Source organism: Aedes albopictus, chromosome 3 (genome assembly GCF_035046485.1).
Source record: "Aedes albopictus strain Foshan chromosome 3, AalbF5, whole genome shotgun sequence".
Lineage (NCBI taxonomy): Eukaryota > Metazoa > Arthropoda > Insecta > Diptera > Culicidae > Aedes > Aedes albopictus.
In genome coordinates, this window is record NC_085138.1 from 318,288,578 (window position 1) to 318,311,898 (window position 23,321).

Below are 23,321 nucleotides of genomic sequence, written 5' to 3' on the forward strand. Positions count from 1 at the left end.
TAATTCTACAAGCGAACACAAAACAATGAAACATTTTGTTGTAATATTGTACCGATAACTTTCAAATCGGAGGTGTGATTTGTTCGACCGGCGGGATTACGCGCTACACAGGTATAGTTTCCAGCATGGTACGCTCGAATGGTCTCGATCGTTAGGACGCTAGTTCGTTTCCCACTTTTGGACAGAATAATGTTCTCATCGGGAGGTAGTTCACTGCCGTTGAACAACCACTGGAAGCTGATTGGGAGATCGCCCTTAGTCACTGCGCACTGCACGGTGGCCATGTTGGATTCATCTAGCGGTTCTTCACCGAACTCGAACGGTAGGATGACGGGAAGGACTTGGGAAACAAGCAAAACAAGCATTAGCAGTACACCAATCTACTCTGAACAATACCCATGACTTGCAGTACGGAGCTGTGCTCAACAGCTCCGGCACGATTCGCAGCGTGACACGTGTAGTTGCCGGCGTGACGCGGGTGTACCGATTCTATGGTCAGCATGCTTACTTTGTGACCACTTTTCCAGATCAGAATACCGTCGTTTGACACAATACGGCGGCCGTTGAACAGCCAACCGATGTCGATCGGAGTATCACCCTTGGTTACAATACAGCTGACGGAAGCCGCACTTCCCGTGTCGAAGGCTTCCTCGCCAAACTCGAACGGAAGGATGATTGGGATGACTTCGCAGAGAGGCGGAGGGTGGTGTTGGGGAGTAGGGATACAATAAGCTAGTTAGTTACCTATGATTTGAAGCGCAGACGTGTGTTCGACGCTTCCAGCGCCGTTTCGGGCGTGACAGGTGTAGTTTCCGGCGTGACGAGAATGGGCAGATTCTATCAATAAGATCGACATTTTCTGTCCACTTTTCGAAATAAGGACTCCATCGTTAGTAGTTAACCGACGCCCGTTAAACAACCAACTGATATCGATAGGAATGTCCCCCTTAGTCACAATACAGCTTACCGATACAGTGCTACCGGAATCGTAAGCCTCCTCGCCAAAGTCGAACGGGTGAATGATTGGGATCACTTGGGAAGGGTGGAACGATACGAGATAAGGAATGTTGAAAAACTGATTAGTTACCTATGATCCTTAATTCAGATGTCTGCTCTACACTTCCGGCGCGATTTCGAGCGTGGCAAGTGTAGTTTCCGGCATGGCGTGAGTGCGCCGATTCTATGGATAAGATCGATATTTTCTGACCGCTTTTCGTGATCAGAACTCCGTCATTGGTAGACAACCTGCGACCATTGAACAACCAACTGATATCTATGGGAGTGTCGCCCTTAGTCACTATACAGCTTACCGATACGGTGCTTCCGGTATCGTACGCTTCTTCCCCAAAGTCGAACGGATGGATGATCGGGATAACTTGGAATCGGAATAAGGGTACCAAAACAAAGCTATTAGTTACCTATGATCTGCAGTTCGGACGTCTGTTCGACACTACCGGCTCCGTTTCGCGCGCGGCACGTATAGTTCCCGGCATGTCGCGAATGTGCGGATTCTATCGATAACAGCGAAATTTTTTGCCCACTTTTCGTAATCAATACTCCGTCGTTGGTAGTCAATCGACGCCCGTTGAACAACCAGCTGATGTCGATGGGAGTGTCTCCCTTAGTCACAATACAGCTCACCGATACAGTGCTTCCGGTATCATAGGCCTCCTCACCGAAGTCGAACGGATGGATAATGGGAACCACTTTGGGATCGGTCAAAGGAGGAAGGATTTAAATTAGGAATTATCAATATACTACTTTACCGATGATCTTCAGCTCAGAACTGTGCTCAGCAGTTCCGGCTGCGTTGCTCGCGCGACACGTGTAGTTCCCCGCATGAGCCGACCTTATCGATTCTATGTACAACGTGCTCATCTTCTGACCCATTTTGGATATGGAAATTCCATCGCTACTGTCAATCATACGACCATTGAACAACCAACCGATATCGATTGGCGTATCGCCTTTGCTAATCACACACTGAACCGACACGGTACTAGACGAATCATACGGTTCCTCGCCAAACTCGAAAGGCATGATCAACGGAACGGCTATGTAGACGTACAGGATTCAAGGATTGGAATAAGGACAAAAGATATCTGTATGAAAAACCTCATAAATACCGATAACACGAAGTTCGGATGAATGCTGCACCTCGCCGGCACGATTTCGGGCGATACAAGTGTAGTTGCCCGCATGTTCGGATCTTACGGCCTCGATCGCCAACATACTGATTCGTTGTCCGCTTTTCGTAACAATTACGCCATCATACCCACTTTGAACCACTTCCCCGTTGAACAGCCAACTCAAAGAGATCGGCGTATCGCCCTTGGTAACTGCGCAGTTGATGGTAGCCATACTGAGCGTATCCACGGGTTCCTCTCCGAAGTCAAAAGGAAATATGGTGGGAGGAACTGAACGAAAAGAATACACAGCACAGACACATGGTTATCGAAGCACTCACGCGCACGTTATATTTACAAAGCGCAGAAGCGAAGCGTAGCATACGGTCGCGATCACACCAAACACCGGAGTTACCGATAACTTTTAGTTCCGAACTGTGCTCCACTTGTCCAGCCTTGTTCCGCGCAACGCAACTGTAGTTCCCCGCATGTCTGGGCCGAATCGACTCGATGTACAGGGTACTCATCCTGGCACCCATCTTGCTAACCGTGATCCCATCGTTGGAAGTCACTCGTTGACCTTCGAACAGCCAAATGATTTCGATCGGAACGTCACCCTTGGAAACGACGCAGTTCGCGGACACTGTATCCAGTGTGTCGACGGGATCCTCGCCAAAGTCGAATGGGAAAATCAGCGGAAGGACTTAACGCGGAGGGTTGGAAGGGAGATTGATAAAAAAGGGGAAATTACAAATACTGCAACGTTACCAATCACTTTGAGCTGCGACGAATGCTGGGCTTCGCCCGCCCTGTTCCGAGCAACACAGCTGTAGTTGCCGGCATGTGCCGGTTGTACCGAATCGATGGTCAACATGCTGATACGTTGGCCGCTCTTGGTGATCGTTATACCGTTGAGAGAGTTCAATATCTCTATGTCGTTGAACAGCCAACTGACGTCGATGGGGAGATCACCCTTGGTCACCGCACAACTGATCATGGTAGTACTGAAGAGATCGAATGGCTCTTCACCGAATTCAAACGGCATAATAACCGGGAGAACTGGATAGGTAGGTTACGGAAATAAGGATCATGAGGAGATATAACTACTTTGAACAAAACACAAAAAAGTTTGACATTCTAGATTTCACTACTCGTTACCGATAACCTGAAGTTCTGCTGTGTGCTGTGATTCCCCGGCTTTGTTACGTGCAACGCACGTATAGTTTCCCGCATGTCTCGGCTGTACTGATTCTATTGACATCATACTGATTTTCTGGCCGGTTTTACTAATAAGAACCCCATCATTAGAGGTGATTCTGACGCCGTTGAACAGCCACTCGATCATGATCGGCGTGTCACCCTTGGACACGACACAGTTTATCGAAACCGTATTCATCAAATCGACGGGATCAGTTCCGAAATCGAACGGAAACACGGACGGTTGGACTTGGGAAAAAGGATGCGCATAAAAAGAAACAAATCAAAACCGACGTTAACCGTTCACAAGCAGTTGCGCCGACTGTTGAACACTTCCGGCGGCGTTCGACACGGCACAGGTGTAGTTCCCACTATGGCGATCCCTGACCGATTCTATGCTAACCACGCTCAATCGTTGATTCAAGCGGTTGATGGAAATACCGTCACTCGTAAACAGCCGTCGCCCGTTCAGAAACCACACAATTTCCATCGGGAGATCACCCTTGATAACCGTACAATACGCCGAAACCGCGTCCATGGCGTTGATCGATTCACTACCGAAGTCGAATGGGGTGATGTGGGGAAGAGCTACATGAGGATTCAGGAGCGTACAAAACAAAAATACAAATTCAAATCTAACCATTGACGGCCAGCGTGGCCGACTGTTCGACCTGTCCGGCCTTGTTGTGCGCTACGCAAGTGTAGTTTCCGGCATCGCGATCGCGAACCTCGTCTATCGTCAGCACGCTCATCCGTTGATTGGTTCGACTGATCGTAATGCCCCCCTCGGACGCGATCCGTCTTCCGTTGAATTTCCAGAAGATATCGATTGGAAAGTCACCCTTGTTCACCGTACAGGAGGACGTTACCATATCTTTGGAAAAGATCGTATCCACTCCGAAGTCGAACGGTAGGATTTGGGGAAGGACTGTTGATGTGGGAGTTCAAAACAGAAAGCATAACCTTAAAAGTTGTTCATACCGTTGACAAACAGTTCCGCGGTATGGCTAGTCTCGCCGGCACGGTTCTCCGCCACGCAGCTGTAATTCCCGGTATGGCGATCGCGTACGGATTCAATCGTAAGGAAGCTAGTTTTCTGCGTCTGACGGGTGATTAGTATTCCATCGTTTGACCCCACACGAACCCCGTTGAACAACCAGTAGACATTGACCGGAATGTCTCCCTTGCTGACCGTACAGGAAGCTGATACTGTGTCTTGCGAGAAAATCTCCTCCTGGCCGAAGTCGAACGGGACAATTTGCGGGAGGACTGGATCAGTGGGAAAAGAGGAATGACAAACAAACAACTAGGATCTAACCATTCACGAGTAAAGGTGCTATGAATTCTACGTTTCCTGCGTGATTCTTAGCGAGGCAAGTGTAGTTCCCACTGTGTCTGCCCCGCACCGATTCTATGCTAAGGGTGCTAAGCCTTTGGTTGGGCCTACTGATCGAAATGCCGTCGTTCGAGTAGACCCGCTTTCCATTCTGGAGCCACGTGATCTCGATGGGAAGATCACCTTTGTTGACCGTGCAGGTAGCAGATACCATATCCATTGCAAACACCGAGTCTTCTCCAAAGTCGAACGGGACAATCTGGGGAGGAACTTGATAGGACAAAGGAAATACTCTCTAAATCGTCTACATAACATAAGCTAACCGTTGACAAACAGTGTTGCCGTATGCTGAGCACGTCCAGCCTTATTCTCTGCTGTGCAGGTGTAGTTTCCACTGTGGATATCCCTGACGGACTCTATACTCAGCACGCTGATGCGTTGATTCGTTCGACTCACGGATATTCCTTCGCTGCTACCATCGATCGGTTGATTATCTCTACTCCATCGAATCTGCATCGGAAGATCGCCCTTATTCACGCTACAATACGCCGAAACCATATCCATAGCATTGATGGACTCCTCACCGAAGTCGAAGGGGACGATTTGCGGAAGAACTATGTACAAAGTCGGGAAGGAACAATAACATCAGGTAAAGCAAACTAAAAGGCAATCACCGTTGACGGATAGGACCGCAGTGTATTCCGATGCGCCGGCTTGATTCTTCGCCCGGCAGGTATAGTTTCCGCTGTGACGGTCCCGCACCGAGTCAATGCTGAGGGTGCTGATACGGGTGCTACCTCTACTCAGCAGAACCCCGTCGTTGGTGTAGAGCTTTCGGGGAACTCGCGGTTCCACCAGGGACGATGTAAACTCCCAGCTAATGTCGATCGGCATGTCACCTTTGTTTACCGTGCACATCGTCGACACCATATCGAATTGGTTGACCTGCTCGTCGCCGAAGCTGAACGGCACAATTTGCGGTAGCACTGGGGTATATCGACGTTACGACGATGGTGCGGTAACGCATTGATCGGATCGCGCGCGTTATCGTGTTTAACCCGTATTCTTAAGTATGCTAAAATTCTTATCAACTAACAGAGGTATGGACTGTGATGAACGCAGCTAGGCTACAGTTACAAGTTCAAGAGTACAAAAATGGAGAACCTGGAAATCTATTGTCTTCTAGTTTATCTCACGATACAAATCAAATGATTTATATGATGATCTCAGCAATGACACATATCTAATCAACTCTATTAGGTTAGGCAAAGGTAGCAGATATCCACTGTCAAGAAATTCTACCAAGATCTCTGCAGTTCTGCCTCAAATCTCTTAAGGTATTCGCCAAGGTTCATCCCAGTGCTCCGTGAAGGATTTTGCAAGGTATCTATCAAGAATCTTCCAATAAATGCAACAAAGATCCAGCCAGGATTTCTCTGTAGGTGATGTTCGGTATCTGCAAAGATGTTTCCGTAGAATTTCAAGAGGACGTCCTTAAAAATCACGCTAGGCTTTCAACAACAAACATTTACAGAGAAATTTACCGTGGATCGCACTAGCTAGTTGTCAAGTTCTGTAGGAACAGACTTCTTTAGAGGAACTTCTCAGGAATCCTCAACGACTCCACAAAACTGCTTCTAGGAAAAAAAAATACCTAGAAGCTCTGTAAAGGAATCATCACGTTACCCGTAAGCTGTGGCGATTCCCTAACCTCAAATCTACCTATTCAACGAGCGCAAATTCTTGATTTCTCACGATAAATTGACTTGTAGTTTGTAGAAAATGTCGATAAAAGCCTTTTCCGCCCATTTTCAATTTGATTCTGATGCTGAAGTCTCCGCAAATGCAACTTTTAGAGTTGTTGAACAGGTAAAAAGCGAGGTTACGAGATGCCACTACCCGTAAGGGATCCTCGATATATTCTACTTAGCCAAGGACGTCGCAATAGATTCACCAAGGAGCAAAGACCCTCATCACTAAGGATCACATCAAGAATTCTCCAAGTCACTTACAAGCAGTTCTCTAAAAATCCGTAAAAAATATCTCAAATCCTGACGTTTGCTCCTGAATCGCCAATGATCTCGGAAGCAGTGACGTCTCGTAACCTCACTTTTCAAGGTCTATGATCCAAAAATCCGAAATTCCGGTTATTTACTGAGCCCTCGCTGACTGGAAAACTCCAGTTCAAAAGCAGCTGTCTAACAAGAACAGGCGAAAATGTGGTGTTTCAAGCAAAACGCTTCAGGAGTTCCACTGAGAGTTTCTGCTAAACACCTCCAGGAATTTCTTGATAAGCTAGTCCAGGAGTTCTTTCTGTAATTTCTTCATGGACTCCTCCAAGGATTACCCACAGAGTTTTCCGGGACTCCTTTCCAGAATTTCTCCGCAAATTCTTTGGGGAGTTTCTCCAGCACATCTTACAGGAGCTCCTTCGGAAATTACTTCATTACTTCGAAAATCCATCAGATTTTTCCCTAACATCCCAACCAAGAACTCATTCAGAAGCTTTTTCAATCCTTGGAAGAACTACTACAAAAAAATCCAGAAGAAATCCTAGATGATAATCCCGAAGGAACTTCAGATAGAACTACTGAGGAGATCCGAAGTGGACCGATCTCTTTACGGAATTTTCTATGGAACTTCTGGAGAAGTTTCGGGAAAAACTACTGCAAGAACTCTCGAAGGAACTTCTGCAGAAAGTCCTGAAGAAGCTTTGGAAGTATTCTCTAAGAAACTCCCGGAGGAATTCTCGGAACATGCAATAAATTCAAGATTTTATTTAGGATCGTTAGTTTTCTCGAGAATATATTGAGGAATATCAGGAAGATCTTCTAGAAAAAATCCAGGAGAAATCCTAGATGATAAACCTGAAGCTATTCCAGATAGAACTTCCTACTACAGGAAAAGAATTTCGAAAGAATTGTCGAATAAGATATCGGTAGAATTTCCCAACTTCCGGAAGAATTCTGGAAAAGCTTACGGAGAAAGTGCTAGAAAAAGTTACGATGGTACTTCTGGATTTGTTCCCGCAGGACTTTTGGAATAATTCCCAGAAAAAAATTGGAAGAATTCATTATGGAAATTCTGGAAGAATTTCTTGAAAAACTTGAAAAATTTTCAGAAGGACTTCCAGCACAAACCCCTTTGGAATTTCTGAGAGTATTTGAAGAAACTTCTAGAAAATCCCGGGGAATTTTCTGGAGGAATTTTGGAAAGAATTCTCAAAGGAAGTCTTGAGAAAAAAGTCCAATAAAAATGCTGAAAGCTTTCCCGGAGTCGGGAAGCATTCTTCAAGAAACTTACGAAAATGGAAAATCTCCTGGGAACTTCCAGAAGAATTCCGAGAAAATGATCTCTAAGAATTCCCAGTCGAAGTTTCGTATAAATTCCCGAGAAACTTTCACAAAAAAATAGCGAAAAAATGATGAAGGATCTTTCGAAAGAAGTACCGGAGCTTTTTTTGCAGAAATATCTGGATGAAATTCTGAAAAAAATGTGAGTAGTTTCTCGGAGAAACTTCCGGAAAAAAAAAATAGCTGGGAACTTCCAGAAGAATTCCCGGAGAATTGTGCGCAAGGACTTCTGGAGACACTTTTAAAATAATACTTGGAAAAATTTTCCGGAAAGTTTCCGAAGAAATTACTGAGATGAACTCCAGAAGGAATCCCAGAAAAGATCTCCGAGAAAAATTCCAGGAGAAATTCTAGGTGATAATCCTAAAGGAATTACAGACAAAACTCCTGGAGAAATCCCAAGCGGAATTTTCGATTCAGGAAAAACTCTTGCAAAAACTCTCGGAGGAAATTCTGCAGAAAATCACGAAAGAATCTCGGAAGAATTCACGAATTAAGTTTCGTAGCAATTCGGAAAAATTCTCAGAGCAACTACTGGAAGAGTCTGTAGTTCTGGGGGAGTTTCCTGAGGACCTTCTCAATCAGTTCCCGCAGGACTTCTGGGAGAATTTTCAGAAAAAGCTAGAAGAAGCCATTGTATAAATTTTGTTAGAGTTCCTTAAAAAACTTGGGGAAAAATTGCAGGCAGAACTTCCACAAGGAAATATTTCCTAAGAATTCCCAGTCGAATTTTCGTAAGAATTCCCGAGAGAATTTCACAGAAAACTTCCGAAAAAATATTTTAGAATCACCTGAAAGAATTACTGGAGCTACTTGTGAAGAAAATTCCGGATGGAGTTTTGCAAATATCTACGTGAAATTGCTTGAGAAACTTCTGGTTGAACTCCCGGAGGGGCTTCCCGGACGGTTTTCGGAGGAAATTCCAGAAATATTCTCCTGGAGAACTTCCAGAAGATCCAGGGGATCTTGCGCAAGAGCTTCCGAAGAAACTTTCAAAAGAAAAGCAGGAAAAATTCCTCGAAAAATTTCTGGAGGAACTCCTGATGAAACTTCCAGGAGATTTCGCGGAGGAACTTTTGAAAGAATTTCCAAAAAACTTTGAACTATTTTCCGGAAGAAATTCTGCAAGAAATATCGGGTGAGTATCCGAAGATGTTTCCGGGAGAAACTTACGTGAGAATTTCCAGAGAAACTTCAGGAAAATTTTCAGGAGGAACATCCAGGATAATTACAACAATAATCTTCTGGAAGAATTCTTGTAGGAACTTCTGAAAAATTCCCAGAGCAACTCAATAGAGAATTCCTTACGGAACTTGCGAAAGAAATCACGGTGCAACTTCCGGAAGAATTGTTGCAAGAGCTTCTCGAAAAGCACACAGAAGAAGTTCTGGGATAATTTCCAAACTCCTAGTAGAACTCCTAATGGAACTACTATAGAAATTTCCACTGTGGAACTCCTTGGGAAATTCCCAGAAGAACTCCTAGAGAAATTTCTGGTGGAACTTATAGAGAAATTCCCGAGGAAACTCCTAGAGGAGTGCCAAGTGGAACTCCCAAAAGAATTTCTAGTGAAGCTTCTAGAGTTATTCCCCGTGAAAGTCCTAGAACTCAGTAGAACTCTTAGAGAAATTCACGGTGGAACTCCCGTTAGAAATTAACCTTCAAGATTTCCCGGGGAAATTCCTTAAGGAATTCCTAGTGGAATTATTAGAGAAATAGTCTACGAAATATCTGGATCATTTCTAGTGAAACCATTGAAAGAATCCCTAGCGGAATTTCTTTCAGAATGGATTTCTTCATGAAACTTCCACAGAAACTCTTGGTGGAATCCTATAAAGAGCTCCTGGAGAAATTTTACCCCTTCTGGGGATTTTCAAGAAGGAATTCCGTGAGAAATCTTCGAAAGGAAATCCCAAGGAATTTTAGGAACAATCTTCTGACAGATTCCCTGTATGGATTCTAAGAAAAGATACTTAAATGAATCGAGAGGAATCCCTGGAGGATTCCCGGAAGAAATGGCTGAAGAAATCCCGGGAGAAGTCCCTCATGGAATCCTTGGAAGGATCCTCAAAGCATTTCAAAGAATCTCGGGAGGAATCCCTGAAAGGTTCTCGGGAGAAGTCCCCATAGGAAACACTTGAAACATCAATTAAGGAATCCCGGGAGATGTCTTTGAAGGAATCTAGGGAGAAATCCCTGAACGATCTCTTTAGAAATACCCGAAGTAATCCTCGGAAAAAAAATACACGGCAGTAAATCGTGTATAAATCTCAGAAGAATTCAATTGAGAAATCCTGGTAGAAATCTTGTCGGAGATCTTGAATGAAATACCTAAAGTAATCCTTGAGCAAATTGAAGAAACCCGTAGAAGAATTCCGAGTAGAGTACTTGAAAAAAAAAATCCCTGACAGAAATTCAAGAGAAATGCTTAAAGGGAACCCGGGTAGAATCATTGCAGTAATCTTACAAGGATTTCCAGAAAAAAAAAAACACACCCGAAAGGAAATTCTTGAAGGTACCCCGAAAGTAGTTCCAGAAGAAAAGCCGGCAGAAATTCCAGAAGGAATCTCGGGAGAAATCCCTGGAAGAATCCCTGAAGAAATCCCTCAAAGAATCCCAAAATTTTTCCGTGAAAAAACCCTGAGAAGAATTTCCAAACGAATTTCGGAAAGATTAATTGAAATAATCCTAGAAAATATCCCTGAAGGAATTCCGGGATAATTTCGTGTAGATATTCCGGAGGAACTAATGAAGGAATTCCGGGAGGAACCCTCAAAAGAATCCCTCAAGAAATCCCAGGGTTTATCCGTGTAAGAATCTCGGATAAGTCTTTAAAGGAATTTCGGAAGGGAGTATATGAAAGAATCCCGGAAAATATTTCCGAAGGAATCCCGGTACAGTTTCTTGAAGATATTCCTGGAGGAACTCATACAGGAATTCCGGGTGGAATCCTTAACAGAATCACTAAAGGAATCCCGGGACGGATGAATGAAAGTATCCCATGAAGGTTTTCGTAAGGAATCCTTAAAGGAATCCCGGGAGTAAACCTTGTCAAAAAGATGAAAACCAATCCCGGGAAAGCTCAAAAGAAATCCCGGGATAAATCTTTGATGAAATTCATAGAGGAATCCCTACGAGCTATAGGAATCCCAGTAGAAATCCCTTAAAATCCCGCGGAAATCAATAAGGGAATCCCGGGAAAAATCCCTTCGGGAATACCAGGAGGAATCCCTGGTAGAATTCCGGGAAGAAAACTTATAAAAAAACCTAGTAGACTTCCTGGGACAAATCCCTAATAAGAGGAAACCATGGAAATATATCGGGGAAATCCGTGAATCTTGTCATAGATAAATCCCTGCAGGCGTCCTAGTATGTATGCGAATACGGGTTAATCTAATCTTGAATCACCAAAGGTTTTCAGTACATATTTACAGAGAATCTCGGGATGAATTAGTCTAGAAATTCGCCAGGATTTCGCAAAAGTGTGATTAAAGTATTGAAGCGTTTTGTCGACGTATAATACGATACTGTACATGTAGTCCGCTAATTGCGCTGTATCCTGAGAGAGGCCTAATTTTACCGTTCATCGAAATCCATACCTCCGTGAAAAAGATCAACAAAAGAAACTTTGGCACTTACCCATGACAACAACTTCCAGCGTCCCCCGAGCGGTGTAGCCTTCTGAGTTCTTCGCCACACAGGTGTACGTAGCCTGATCGGAGTTCCGTTCTACATTTTCGATGATGAGCGTTCCATTGGGGAACACTTTCTGCTTGCGGTTGATTGGCAGTTGTCGGTTGTCTAAAATGGCAAAACATCTCTTGAATATCTCAGATCTATCAGTACCGGGTACACGTCTTACCTCTCTCCCAAACAATCGAATCGATCGGATACCCAGCGACCGGACACGTCACGATCAACGTCTCACCGGCCACAATCGATTTTTTCTCCATGGTCCTCACATAAGGCAAACCGTACACGTTCAGCTTGGCCGAATGTTCTGCCACCCCGACCTTACTGCTGGCGATACACTTGTACAGACCGCCATCGTTCGAGTGTAGCGATGTGATGTTCAAGTGCGAAACGACATCCCCATTGACCGTGACGTACTGTCCGACCTGGTACCGATCGCTGTTGGTGATTTTCTTTCCGTCCAGTTCCCAGGAGATTTCCGGCGTTGGGTTACCGCCAGCGATACACTTCAGAAAGACGGAGGGTCCCGGGTGACGGGTTTCCTCGGGGAAAGCCTCTCGGATCACCGGTGGGTCAACTGTGAAATATACGTATTGGTGAGTCTTCAGAACTTCCCTCAGTTATCCCACAGTCACACTTACATCGTCCTCCCAGCTTCAGTTCAGCGCTGGCCTGGGCACTTTCCTGATCGTTTCGGATGAAGCATTGGTACATGCCCTTGTCTTCCTTCTTGACCGATTCTATCCGCAGCACGGCATCGCTGTGTCCCAGCGCTTTGCCGTCCTTCATCCAGCTGACGGTTTTGATCGGATTGCCGGAGAACTTGCACGTGAACACGGCCGGTCGGCCAAAGTCCACCGTCTGGGTGCGGGGTTCGATCTTAGCCGTGAGCGGAGCCGTCACCGTTAGGACGGTTTCGACACTTTCTCCACCGACCGAGTTGTTCACAACGCACAGGTACTTGCCGGAGTCGTCCACGACGGCATCCTTGATGATCAGCGTTCCGGAGACCTGTTTGACGCGGTCGTTCAGCACCACGGCTTGCTTGCGAGTCGTTCCTTCGATGTATTTGTACCACCTGGAAGGGAGAAAGCGAAACGGTGGGGTTACGGTTTTGGCCGGGTTCTTCGGTTCCACAGCAGACTAATGGGTCAAGGTGCGTAACGAACAAAGCAGAGATGGATGAAGGCAGTAAGCATGAACCAGAATCTTTGAGAAGAAAATGTGATGATACACGTTGACACATTAGCTGATGGAATGATATTTGTGGTTGGTTGTTACGTTTTTACTGAAGAATAGTTTGCGAAAAAGTTATCTTACCTGATATTGAATGGAACGTAATTCAAGTATGTAAAAAAAGTCATGCAATAGGCTTTCAAAATTTAGTATAACTCTACTCAATTATGTATGTATAAGAAAGTAAGAAACGTCGGAACTTGATATATTTTATCATATTCTTAAGTAATGCTTCATAGCTGTTCAATTTCAGAAAACTTTCAAACAGGTACTGCAAAATTAAAGTTTATTTCAAATATCCTTAATTTTGTAAATAACGATAGTAGTCAAAAAGATGCTTCAAAAGGAATCTATTTATTTGAAGCGTTTAACAATATCTCTATGATCACACTTAATTACGTTTCATTCAAGGTTCATCATGTTGTTTCGACGGAAAACTGACTTGCTAACATTGTCCAAAGGCTGGAATTCTTACTGATAATAGTAGTGTACAATTTTTGCGTTTCGAAAATTCTAGACGCTTCCTTATCGCGAAAATAATACAAGTCCGTGCTTAGAACATATCATGTAATTTTGCGTCACTTGAACCGACATATGCAAGTATCTAATATGACGTAAATTGAAACACCAAAGTGAAGTAATTCACTTCATTATCAAGTCTCATCGGACTTAACTCGACAAAGGTTACGAATGTTGAGGCTTCTGCAAGCCTGAGCGTATGTCCTCCATGAGAAACGGCTCACAACGGAGTCTGTCCCCCAGGTCAATGAAGGACTCTAAGCACAACTGCACACCCTGGTCCTCCGGAAAGTTAGCGGGTTTGTGCCGGGCTATGCAAGCCAGCCGTAAAACCAATAAGCAGCGAAAAGGAAACAAAGCAAGAATACGAACCCACGTGACGGAAAAACACTTGCAATTGGAAATTCGAAACGAAGAATTGCAGATCTCTCAATTTCATCAAGATCTCTCGCATTGTTACCCTACAGGAGCTGTGTTAGACAGGATCCATGATGCGAACATGATGAGGTTCAAGTACCGATTGAGGTTAAGGAACAAGAGCAAATTCTTCAACGTCAGCATAATCAACGTGCTCAATCCTCACTCCGGAAGCACTGATGATTACAAGAACGCATTCTACGCGCAGCTTGAATGCGTCTATGACCGCTGCACAAGCTAGGTTTTCAATATCATCATAGGAAACCTAAACTATGTGCCTAAAGGCTCAGATAATCCAGGGGTGATACAGACCGACCATTGGAAAGTTTAGCGTCCACCAGCAGATGAACGATAACGGCCTACGACTAATCGATTTCACCGTCACCAAGAACCTAGCCATTCGTAGCACCTTCTTGCAACATAGCCTCTCTTATCGTTGCACCTGGGGATCGCCATAGAATCCCAAATGAATCCCAATAGACGGCACTTCACCGTCAATAGACGGCACTTCACCGACAGGACCTATCGTGGCGCTAACATCGACTCTGTCACTACCTGTTGAAGGTCAAACTGCGCCGAAAACTCTCCGTAATCAACAATGTACCGTACCGACGGCCGCTTCGGTACGACCTAGCTAGGGCTACTGACACAAAAGGATGTCGCCTTAACATATGCACAGCACAGGACCTCGAGGCAGCTCTATAAGGCCGCTCTAGAGGGCTGCTGAAGTACAGTTAAAGCAGCCATCAACAACGCAGTCGAGAGCGTCGTCGGGTACATGGAACCCAAGCAACACACATGTTATAATAGAGTTACGACAGCGCAAGTTTTGGTTGTATAGAATTTTATTTTACGTAATTCCAACATTGTGTTGAAATAACGTAAAATAAACTTCTATACAACCAAAACTTGCGCTATCGTAACTTTTATATAACATGTGTGTTACTTGGGAACAAAGTCGAAGGAACGATTACTGGTTCGACGAGGAGTATAGAGATAATTTGAAGGAGAAGAACGTAGCGCGGGCGGTCATGCTGCAGCACGGAACCCGGCAAAACGGGGAACATTACAAATGGAAGCAGAAGCAGCAGGGCCGCCTCTTTCGGTATATGGAAGAAGCGAAGTGCGAACAAATGGAAGTGCTGTGTTGTTCTAAAAAATCACGGAAGTTACACCAGATAGTTCTACGCATCTGCAACGGCACCGTGCTGTGAGCCAAAATGCACCCGGGATAAAGACGGGAATCTCTTGACGAAACAACGACAAACAATCAAAAAATGGAAGCAATATTTGAGGGGGTTTTCGGAAGCATTACAGTTTCAAAGGGTTTTCGACGGGTTTTGGAAGCGTTACAGATATGTTTCGGGAGTTTCCGAGGTTCGGAGGTACGTAACATGGGGCCCGAGTGGATCTTAAGGGGGTTTCGGAGGCATTTCTGGAAGTTTCAGAGGCATTTCTGAGGGCCTCAGGTGCGTTACATAGGGTCCGAGGGGGTTTCAGGGAGATTTTGGAGGCATTTCAGGAAGTTTTAGAACATTTTTGGCGAGATTCAGAGGCGTTTCCGGGATTTTGAAGAGTCTGAGGTGCATTACATAGAGTCCAAGGGGTTTCAGAGCTTTTTCGGCGGGGTTCAGATGCGTTACGGAAGTGTTACGGAGGAGTTGTCGGGGAGCTTCGGAGCATCTCAGATGCGTTGCATGGGTTCCGAGGGGGTTTCAGGGGGATTTTGGAGGCATTCCAGGAAGTTTCAGAGCATTTTTTGGCTGGTGGCGTTTCGGAGTGTCTCAGGTGCATCACAATAAGTTTTGAAACGCACTTGAAATGCCCTTTGATTCTTTAAACCGCCTTATACGGCCCTGATCTGAAAAGCATCTAAATGCCTCTGAAACCTCCGTAATCCCATTGAAACGCACTTCAAATTATCATAATCAATTTCAAATGCCTCTGAAACCACTTTGGACGCCTTGCTCCAGAAATCCCCTGAAACGCACCTGAAAACCCCTTGAAACGCCCCTGAAATGCTATTAAACAATCCTAAAACCTCTAGGAACGCCCTTAAAATGTACCTGAAACTTCCTGAAACTCTTTGAAATTACTCTGAATGCCCTTAAAAGGCTCCTGAAATCCCTGAAACAACCCCCTGAAACGCCCCTGAAGTCTCTTGGAACCTCCTTTTTTTTTGGGCTCTCTGGGAACTTTCTGGAAATCCCTTAGTCCCACCTCCAATGCCCATGAGCAAGCCTGTTCTCGCGAACTAGATTCCCTCATTAAAGCCCAAACCCTAATGGTAATTGATTCTAGGTTTCTCCGCTAGTAGACGCTAGTAAGCCTTAGAAATTTTGAGATTTCTGTATCGTGATATTCAGACCTTATATGTAGAAGAAATTCAAGGAAGAATGAAGAACTAGTGAATCTGTATTTCTCAAAGTGCAAAGTTCGGAATACACTAAAACATCAACTTACGCCTAACTTTGGTGGAAAGTTATGTATTTGTAATTTAGTGAGTGAACGGGAGAAGATTGAAATTAAATAGTTTTGAAACTGTAACAATTTTAAAGTCACTTAGTTGCAATCAACAATTTAGCTGTTTTTAGAAGTTCTGTGGTTCCCAACCTGCGGCCACGGGCCACGCGAATTTCTCAAGAACCGAAGATGTGGGGATACATGTTTTTCGGATTGGTCATCTCAAAGAGTAGAATTTTCAATAGAGATATGATGCAAAGATCAGTGGTTTCCAATCTGTGGTCACGGGCCACGAGAATGTCTCAAAAGCCATAAGCGTGAGAACGAAATCAAACTTACTAAAATATAGATGTGTATCAAAGCCCACCGGTTCTAAATCTACATCTGAATCTAAATGGCATTCGGTGATTTTACATAATTATCAATGGGCTGCGGATCAAAACTGTGGCAGTGTTTTGCAAGTGAAATAGCCAGTTTTTCAAAAATGACACACAGTAATCATAGCAACAAAAGCTGACGTCTTCCTATAGGTTATTCCTTCTCATAGTGATGAATAGGTTGTCTTAGTTCAATGTCAGCAGAATCAGTTTTCCATCGTTATATTTACAACATGATCCGATACTTACCGTCTAACCTGGAAAGTTAAATTTGAGTTATTTAATGAATGCAAGCCAATCCTAACCGAATTTTTCTCAATACCTATAGACCGGAACGGGGAATGCCTGTCCATTACAGAGGCCAACGAATGTCGTATTGATAGCAACATCGATCATTTCGAACTTATTGTTCACTCTGGGTTTTACAAGACCGACGGGTTCTAGTTATGGGTGGAAAACAAAAAATCTGTTCAAGCCGTTCACTACACAGAAGAGGTTATAAAACCAAAGTGCCTGAATGTCGACGGGTACGCAATTGTAACGGATTCTTCGGAAGAGGAACTTTACCTAAAACTTGGCATCGGGTACGATTGTCCCAAACATAGGATAGCAAAATCATGGCCAAGTTGAACCTTCATTTCCTGCAGCAATCCACCGGATATTTTGGGAGCAACACTGCCGATCGGTTCTGTTCCATAAAAATAATTATTTTACTTGTTTAGTAGCCGATCACGAATAATGTTACAATCAAATTGCCTGAATGTCTGATAGGGAGTTTAACTCAACTTCTTCCATAGATAAGCGTTTTACCTAAAACTGGGTGTCGGATACGATTGTCCAAGGCAGAGAATGGCAAAGTCGTTCGATGCTTTGACGTTCAAGTCCTGCAGACGATGGCCGGAGATTTTCGGGGCAACACTGCCAACCGGTTCTAGGACATTGTAGGAAGATCAATTGAATTTACATATACAGGGAACTAAATTTTCAAATTGCCTGAATGTTGTCGTTTTTTTCTGTTGGGATCATTACCTAAACACGGGAACTGGAAACGATTGTGCCGGGCAAACTATGGAGAAGTTTTCGTTAGACCTGACAACCATTTCCTGAAGACGGCCGCCGGAAACTTTCGGACCAACGCTGCCCACCGGTTCTGTGGAAGTGAGATAGCCAATAATGTGGTGTTTTCTTGAAGATAAACGTTCTATTTTAGTTGAACCATTGTAAGTTTTAAATCTAGTTGAGTACTTTTAATAGATTTTGAAATTTTGGCAGCACTGCCAAAGTTTCAAACAATTTCTTCAAAATTACAACTCCCACTCACAAAAATGTGAATTCTTCCTTCGGAAGGGAAGTAAACCTGTAGGTCCCTAGATAAACTAGCTCAGGACTCAGCAATGCATTGATTTAAAGAACGTTTGAAAAAGACTTTTTTAAAAGTAGTCGACTAGTACAAACACTTACAATAGCACACTTGAGGTTGTTTTTTTTTTTTTTAATTTATTACACAATGTGATTTTCAATAGTTTTATGTAATTCCTTATAATAAACAGTGCCACTGAATGTTGGGACGATAGGTATTTACACAAGCAAAACAGAAATATTTCAAAGTGAGTTATAACATGATGCGTGTGTTCAAAACTAGCCAATTAAGCAATAATTGATTTCTTATCATCGATTTTCTCAGCTGTAAATGTAATGCGATCATTAGCGAAAGAGAAAATCGATGAAATTTTCAGAGATTCTTGCAAGAGTTTATTCAAGAATTGCTCCAGAAGTTCCTTCGGTGATCTCTTCAGGAGTTCGTTTAGGGATCTCCTTAATAGCTCCATACATAAATGCCCCCTGGAGACCCATCAAGTTTCTTCAGCAATTTCTACAGGAGGTCTTAAGAAATTAGTCTAGGAGTTCCTGCAGGGATTCCTTCTGAAGTTCCTTTAGAGATTCCTAGAGGAGTTCTTACAGAAATTAATCCAGGAGTTTCTTTAGAGATTTCTCCAGGAGTTTGAGGGATTCTTGCAAATGATTCTTCAGAGATTCCTCCTGAATTTCTTCAGGAATTCCTACAGAATTTCCTTCAGAAATTTCTCAAGAAGTTCATTCAGAGAATCTTATAGGAGGATCCAAGGATACCGCCAGAAGGGGAGAATTAAGGGATACCCCCAGAAGTTTATTCAGGGATTCCTATATAAGAGTTCCTTCTAAGATTCCTTCAGGATATTTTTAGAGGAAACCTCGAGAAGTTTCTTCGGGATTCTTCCAGGGATCACTCTTGGGGTTCTTTCAGATTGTAGATTGGGATTGAAATTTTTCCTGGAGGACTGACGGAGTTACAACAAAGATTTCTCCAGAAGCTGGATTCAGGAATTGCCACAGGAGTTCCCTCAGGGAATAATTCAATAATTCCAAAAATCATTCGAGGGTTCTGCCTGGAAATTTTTCGGATATTCTGAATGGAATTCCTTCCAGAATTTCCCCTGGTATTCCTGCAGGGATTCCTCCTGATCAGTGGCGTAGCCAGAAATTGTCTCTGCGAGGGCTTTTCAATGGTCAATGATACCTTTTTTGATTTGACACTTACATTTTGTAAACGGTAATGAGCAATTCCATTCGTAGTTTGAAAATAGCGGCGCAGTCGAATTCTTTTGGTGATTTCTCTTAGAATTCCTTCGGAGATTCCTCCTGAAATTCTTTCGAGGAATCCTCTTGATATTCAATCGTTGATTCGTCCTGGAATTTCTTTGGAAATTTCTCGTGGGATTCGGAAATTCTTCATAGAGTAGGGGATTCCTTCTTGAATTTTTTTGGGGATTCCTGCTGGACTTGGTATGGAAATTACTCTTGGAATTTCTTCGAGGTTTCCTTTTGAAAAATCTTCGAGGATTCCGCTTAGAATTCCTTCGAATATTCCTCCCGGAATTCCTTCGGTGGCTCTCCCTGATATTTCCTGTAATTTCTTCAGAGACCCCTAGACTTCCTACGGAGATCCCTCATGGAATTCTTCCGGGCATTCTATCTGGTCTGGACTTCCATCGAGGATTCCTCCTGAAATTCTTTCGAGGATTCCTCCTGATATACCGTAGGGGATTCCTCCTGGAATTCCAATTGGAATTCCTTTGGTGATTTCTCTTCAACTTTTTTCGAAAATTCTTCCTGGAATTTCTTCGGCGATTCTTTCTTTTTATTTTTTGGATTCCTGCTTGACTTCGTATGGGTATTCGTCTTGAAATTCCTTCGGGATTTCCTCTTGAAAAACCTTTGAGGGTTTCGCTTGGAATTCCTTCAGTTTCAGTGGTTCTGCTTGATATTCCGTCGGAGATTCCTCCTGGAAGCCCTTCGGGATTTTCTTCTGGAGTTCCTTCGGCGATTCGTCCTAGAATGACTTCGGGGTTTCCTCCTGGAATTCCTTTGGTGATTCTTTCTAGAGCTCCACCGAGAATTTTATCGGGGATTCCTCTTGGGATTCCTTCAGGGATTCCTCCTAGAGTTCCTACGGGAATTCCTTCTAGAATTTCTTCGGGGGTTTCTCCTGCGGAGTTTTTCCATCGAGGATGGCTCCGAAAATTCTTTCAGGGATTTCTCCTTGTATTCCGTCGGGGGTTCCTTCTGGAGTTCCTTCGAGATTCCTTTTTGGAATTTCTCTTTGAATTACTTCTGCGATTCCTCCTGAAATTTCTTTGGAGATCTCTCACGGAAGCCTTCCAGGTATTGCTTTCAGAATTCCTCCGGGGATTCTTGCTGGAATTCCTTCGGGAATTACTGCTGGAATTCCTTCGAGAATTACTGCTAGAATTCCTTCGGGGAGTCCTCGTGGAATTCGGAAATTCCTCCTACAGTCTAATGAGAACGTCTTCGCTTTGCCGATGTTGACATTATGGTCAAACTATGACCAGATCTTCAATGATTTCAATGCGTTGTATGACAGTATCGACCGCGCAGAGCAATGGATAATCATAGATGAGAACGACGTTTCGGAAAGGTTATAAGTTTGATAGAAGCAACAATGATGGACGGTGTACAAAACTTCGTGAAAATTTCTGGCGAACACTCTAGTCTAGTTCGTTTGGAACTCGACTGGGACTACGACCGGTGATAGACTCGTGGCTGCTTTTAACATTGCGTGAGCCGTGAAATACGAAGAGGCCTTATGTTATGGATCATGCTCGAGCAGAACCTGCAAGTACTTGATGTTCTCGAGCGATGTGTGCTAAAGAAAATTTTTGGGGACGTGCAGGATAACCCAGCATCTGAAAGGTCGCCAAAACCGGAAGAATACGATGTGCAGGGCATGTCGCAAGAACGCTGGATAGCAACCCTGCAAAAACTGTGTTCGGAAGAGATTCGCATGATACAAGTAGAAGTGGTAGAAAATCTAATGAAAGTGAAGTCATGCGGTGAACAAACCTTCCTCGTGGTAATTGATTCTAGGTTTATCCGCTAGTAGGCGCTAGTAAGCCTTAGGATTTTTGAAATTTCTGTTTCGTGATATTCAGACCTTATAGAACAAATTCCTAAAAAGAATGAAGAACTAGTGATTCTGTATTTCTCAAAGTGCAATGTTCGGAACACATTAAAATATATCAATATACGCCAAACTTTGAGCGTAAATTGAGAGAAAGCTATTTGTAATTTAGCGTGTAAGCGGGATTTAAGTTACTTAGTTGCAATCAACAATTTAGCTGTTTCATTTCAGTGGTTCCCAATCTATGGTCATGGGCCACGCGAACTTCTCAAGAACCGAGAGTGTGAGGAAGTGTGTGAGTGAAGTGCACATGTTTATCGACTTGTTCATCTCAAGGAGTAGAATTTTCAATATGGATGTGTTGCAAAGATCAGTGGTTTCCAATATATGGTCACGGGTCACGCGAATTTCTCAAAAACCGCATGTGTGAGGACGAAATCAAACTTACTAAAATATAGTTTTGTATCAAAGATCACTGGTTCTAAATCTACATCTGAATATAAATGGCATGCGGCAATGTTTACCAAATGCAATAGGCAGTTAAAAAATATATAGGCAGTTAAAAAATATACAGCAATCATAGACACAACAGCTGACGTCTTCCTATAGGTTATTTCTTCCTTTAGGGTGGAATAGGTTTTCTTAGTTCAATGTCAGCAGAATCAGTTTTCCATCGTTATATTTACAACATGATCCAATACTTACCGTCTAACCTGGAAAGTTAAATTTGAGTTATTAAACGAATGCAAGCCAATCCTAACCGAATTTTCCTCAATACCTATAGACCGGAACGGGGAATGCCTGTCCATTACAGAGGCCAACGAATGTCGTATTGATAGCAACATCGATCATTTCGAACTTATTGCTCACTCTGGGTTTTACAAGACCGACGGGTTCTAGTTATGGGTGGAAAACATAAACTCTGTTTAAGCCGTTCACTACACAGAAGAGGTTATAAAAGCAAAGTGCCTGAATGTCGACGGGTACGGAATTGTAACGAATTCTTCGGAAGAGGAACTTTACCTAAAACTTGGCATCGGGTACGATTGTCCCAAACATAGGATGGCAAAGTCATGGCCAAGTTGAACCTTCATTTCCTGCAGCAATCCACCGGATATTTTGGGAGCAACACTGCCGATCGGTTCTGTTCCATAAAAATGATTAGTTAACTAGCCTAGTAGCCGATCACGAATAATGTTACAACCAAATTGCCTGAATGTCTGATAGGGAGTTTAACTCAACTTCCTCCATAGATAAGCGTTTTACCTAAAACTTGGTGTCGGATACGATTGTCCAAGGCAGAGAATGGCAAAGTCGTTCGATGCTTTGACGTTCAAATCCTGCAGATGATGGCCGGAGATTTTCGGGGCAACACTACCAACCGGTTCTACGATATTGAAGGTAATGAATGTTACATATGCAGGAAACAAAATTTACAAATTGCCTGAATGCTGTCCTTTTTTCTGTTGGGGTTATTACCTAAACACGGGAACTGGAAACGATTGTGCCGGGCAAACTATGGAGAAGCTTTCGTTAGACCTGACAACCATTTCCTGAAGACGACCGCCGGAAACTTTCGGACCAACGCTGCCCACCGGTTCTGTGAAAGTGAGATAGCCAATAATGTGGTGTTTTCTTGAAGATAAACGTTCTATTTTAATTTAGCCATTGTAAGTTTTAGATCTAGTTGAGTACTTTTAAAATATTTTGAAATTTTGGCAGCACTGCCAAAGTTTCAAATAATTTCTTCAAAATTACAATTCCCACTCACAAAAATGTGAATTCTTCCTTCGGAAGGGAAGTAAACCTGTGGGTCCTTAGATAAACTAGCTCAGGACTCAGCAATGCATTGATTCAAATAACGTTTGAAAAAGACATTTTAAAAAGTAGTCGACTAGTACAAACACTTGAGGTTGTTTTTCTTGGAATTTATTACACAGTGTGATTTTAAATAGTTTTATGTAATTTCTTATAATAAACAGTGGCACTGAATGTTGGGACGATAGGTATTTAAACAAGCAAAACAGAAGTATTTCATAGTGAGTTATAACATGATGCGTGTATTCAAAACTAGCCAATTAAGCAACAAAATGACATGTCGAAAAAAAAGTTATAAATATTTAACCGTGGTCTGCATGTTGGACG

At 43.3% G+C, this 23,321-nt stretch overlaps 1 protein-coding gene across 50 annotated transcripts in view; it reads right to left on the reverse strand.

The window, feature by feature from the left end:
- LOC115262726 (cell adhesion molecule Dscam2) overlaps window positions 1-23,321 on the reverse strand; it is a 232,095-nt gene that overhangs the window by 74,491 nt on the left and 134,283 nt on the right. For 26 of the 50 annotated variants that reach the window (XM_062842638.1, XM_062842642.1, XM_062842640.1 and 23 more), the window contains exons 7-10: window positions 12,347-12,783; window positions 11,875-12,282; window positions 11,652-11,813; window positions 5,334-5,645 (exon numbers count right to left, since the gene is read on the reverse strand). In XM_062842638.1, coding sequence (XP_062698622.1) covers window positions 5,334-5,645; window positions 11,652-11,813; window positions 11,875-12,282; window positions 12,347-12,783 — 1,319 coding nt within the window. Of the gene's footprint in view, window positions 1-744; window positions 1,033-1,766; window positions 2,055-4,982; window positions 5,274-5,333; window positions 5,646-11,651; window positions 11,814-11,874; window positions 12,283-12,346; window positions 12,784-23,321 lie in introns of all 50 variants that reach the window. The other 24 variants (XM_062842651.1, XM_062842652.1, XM_062842645.1 and 21 more) reach the window with 4 other exon arrangements.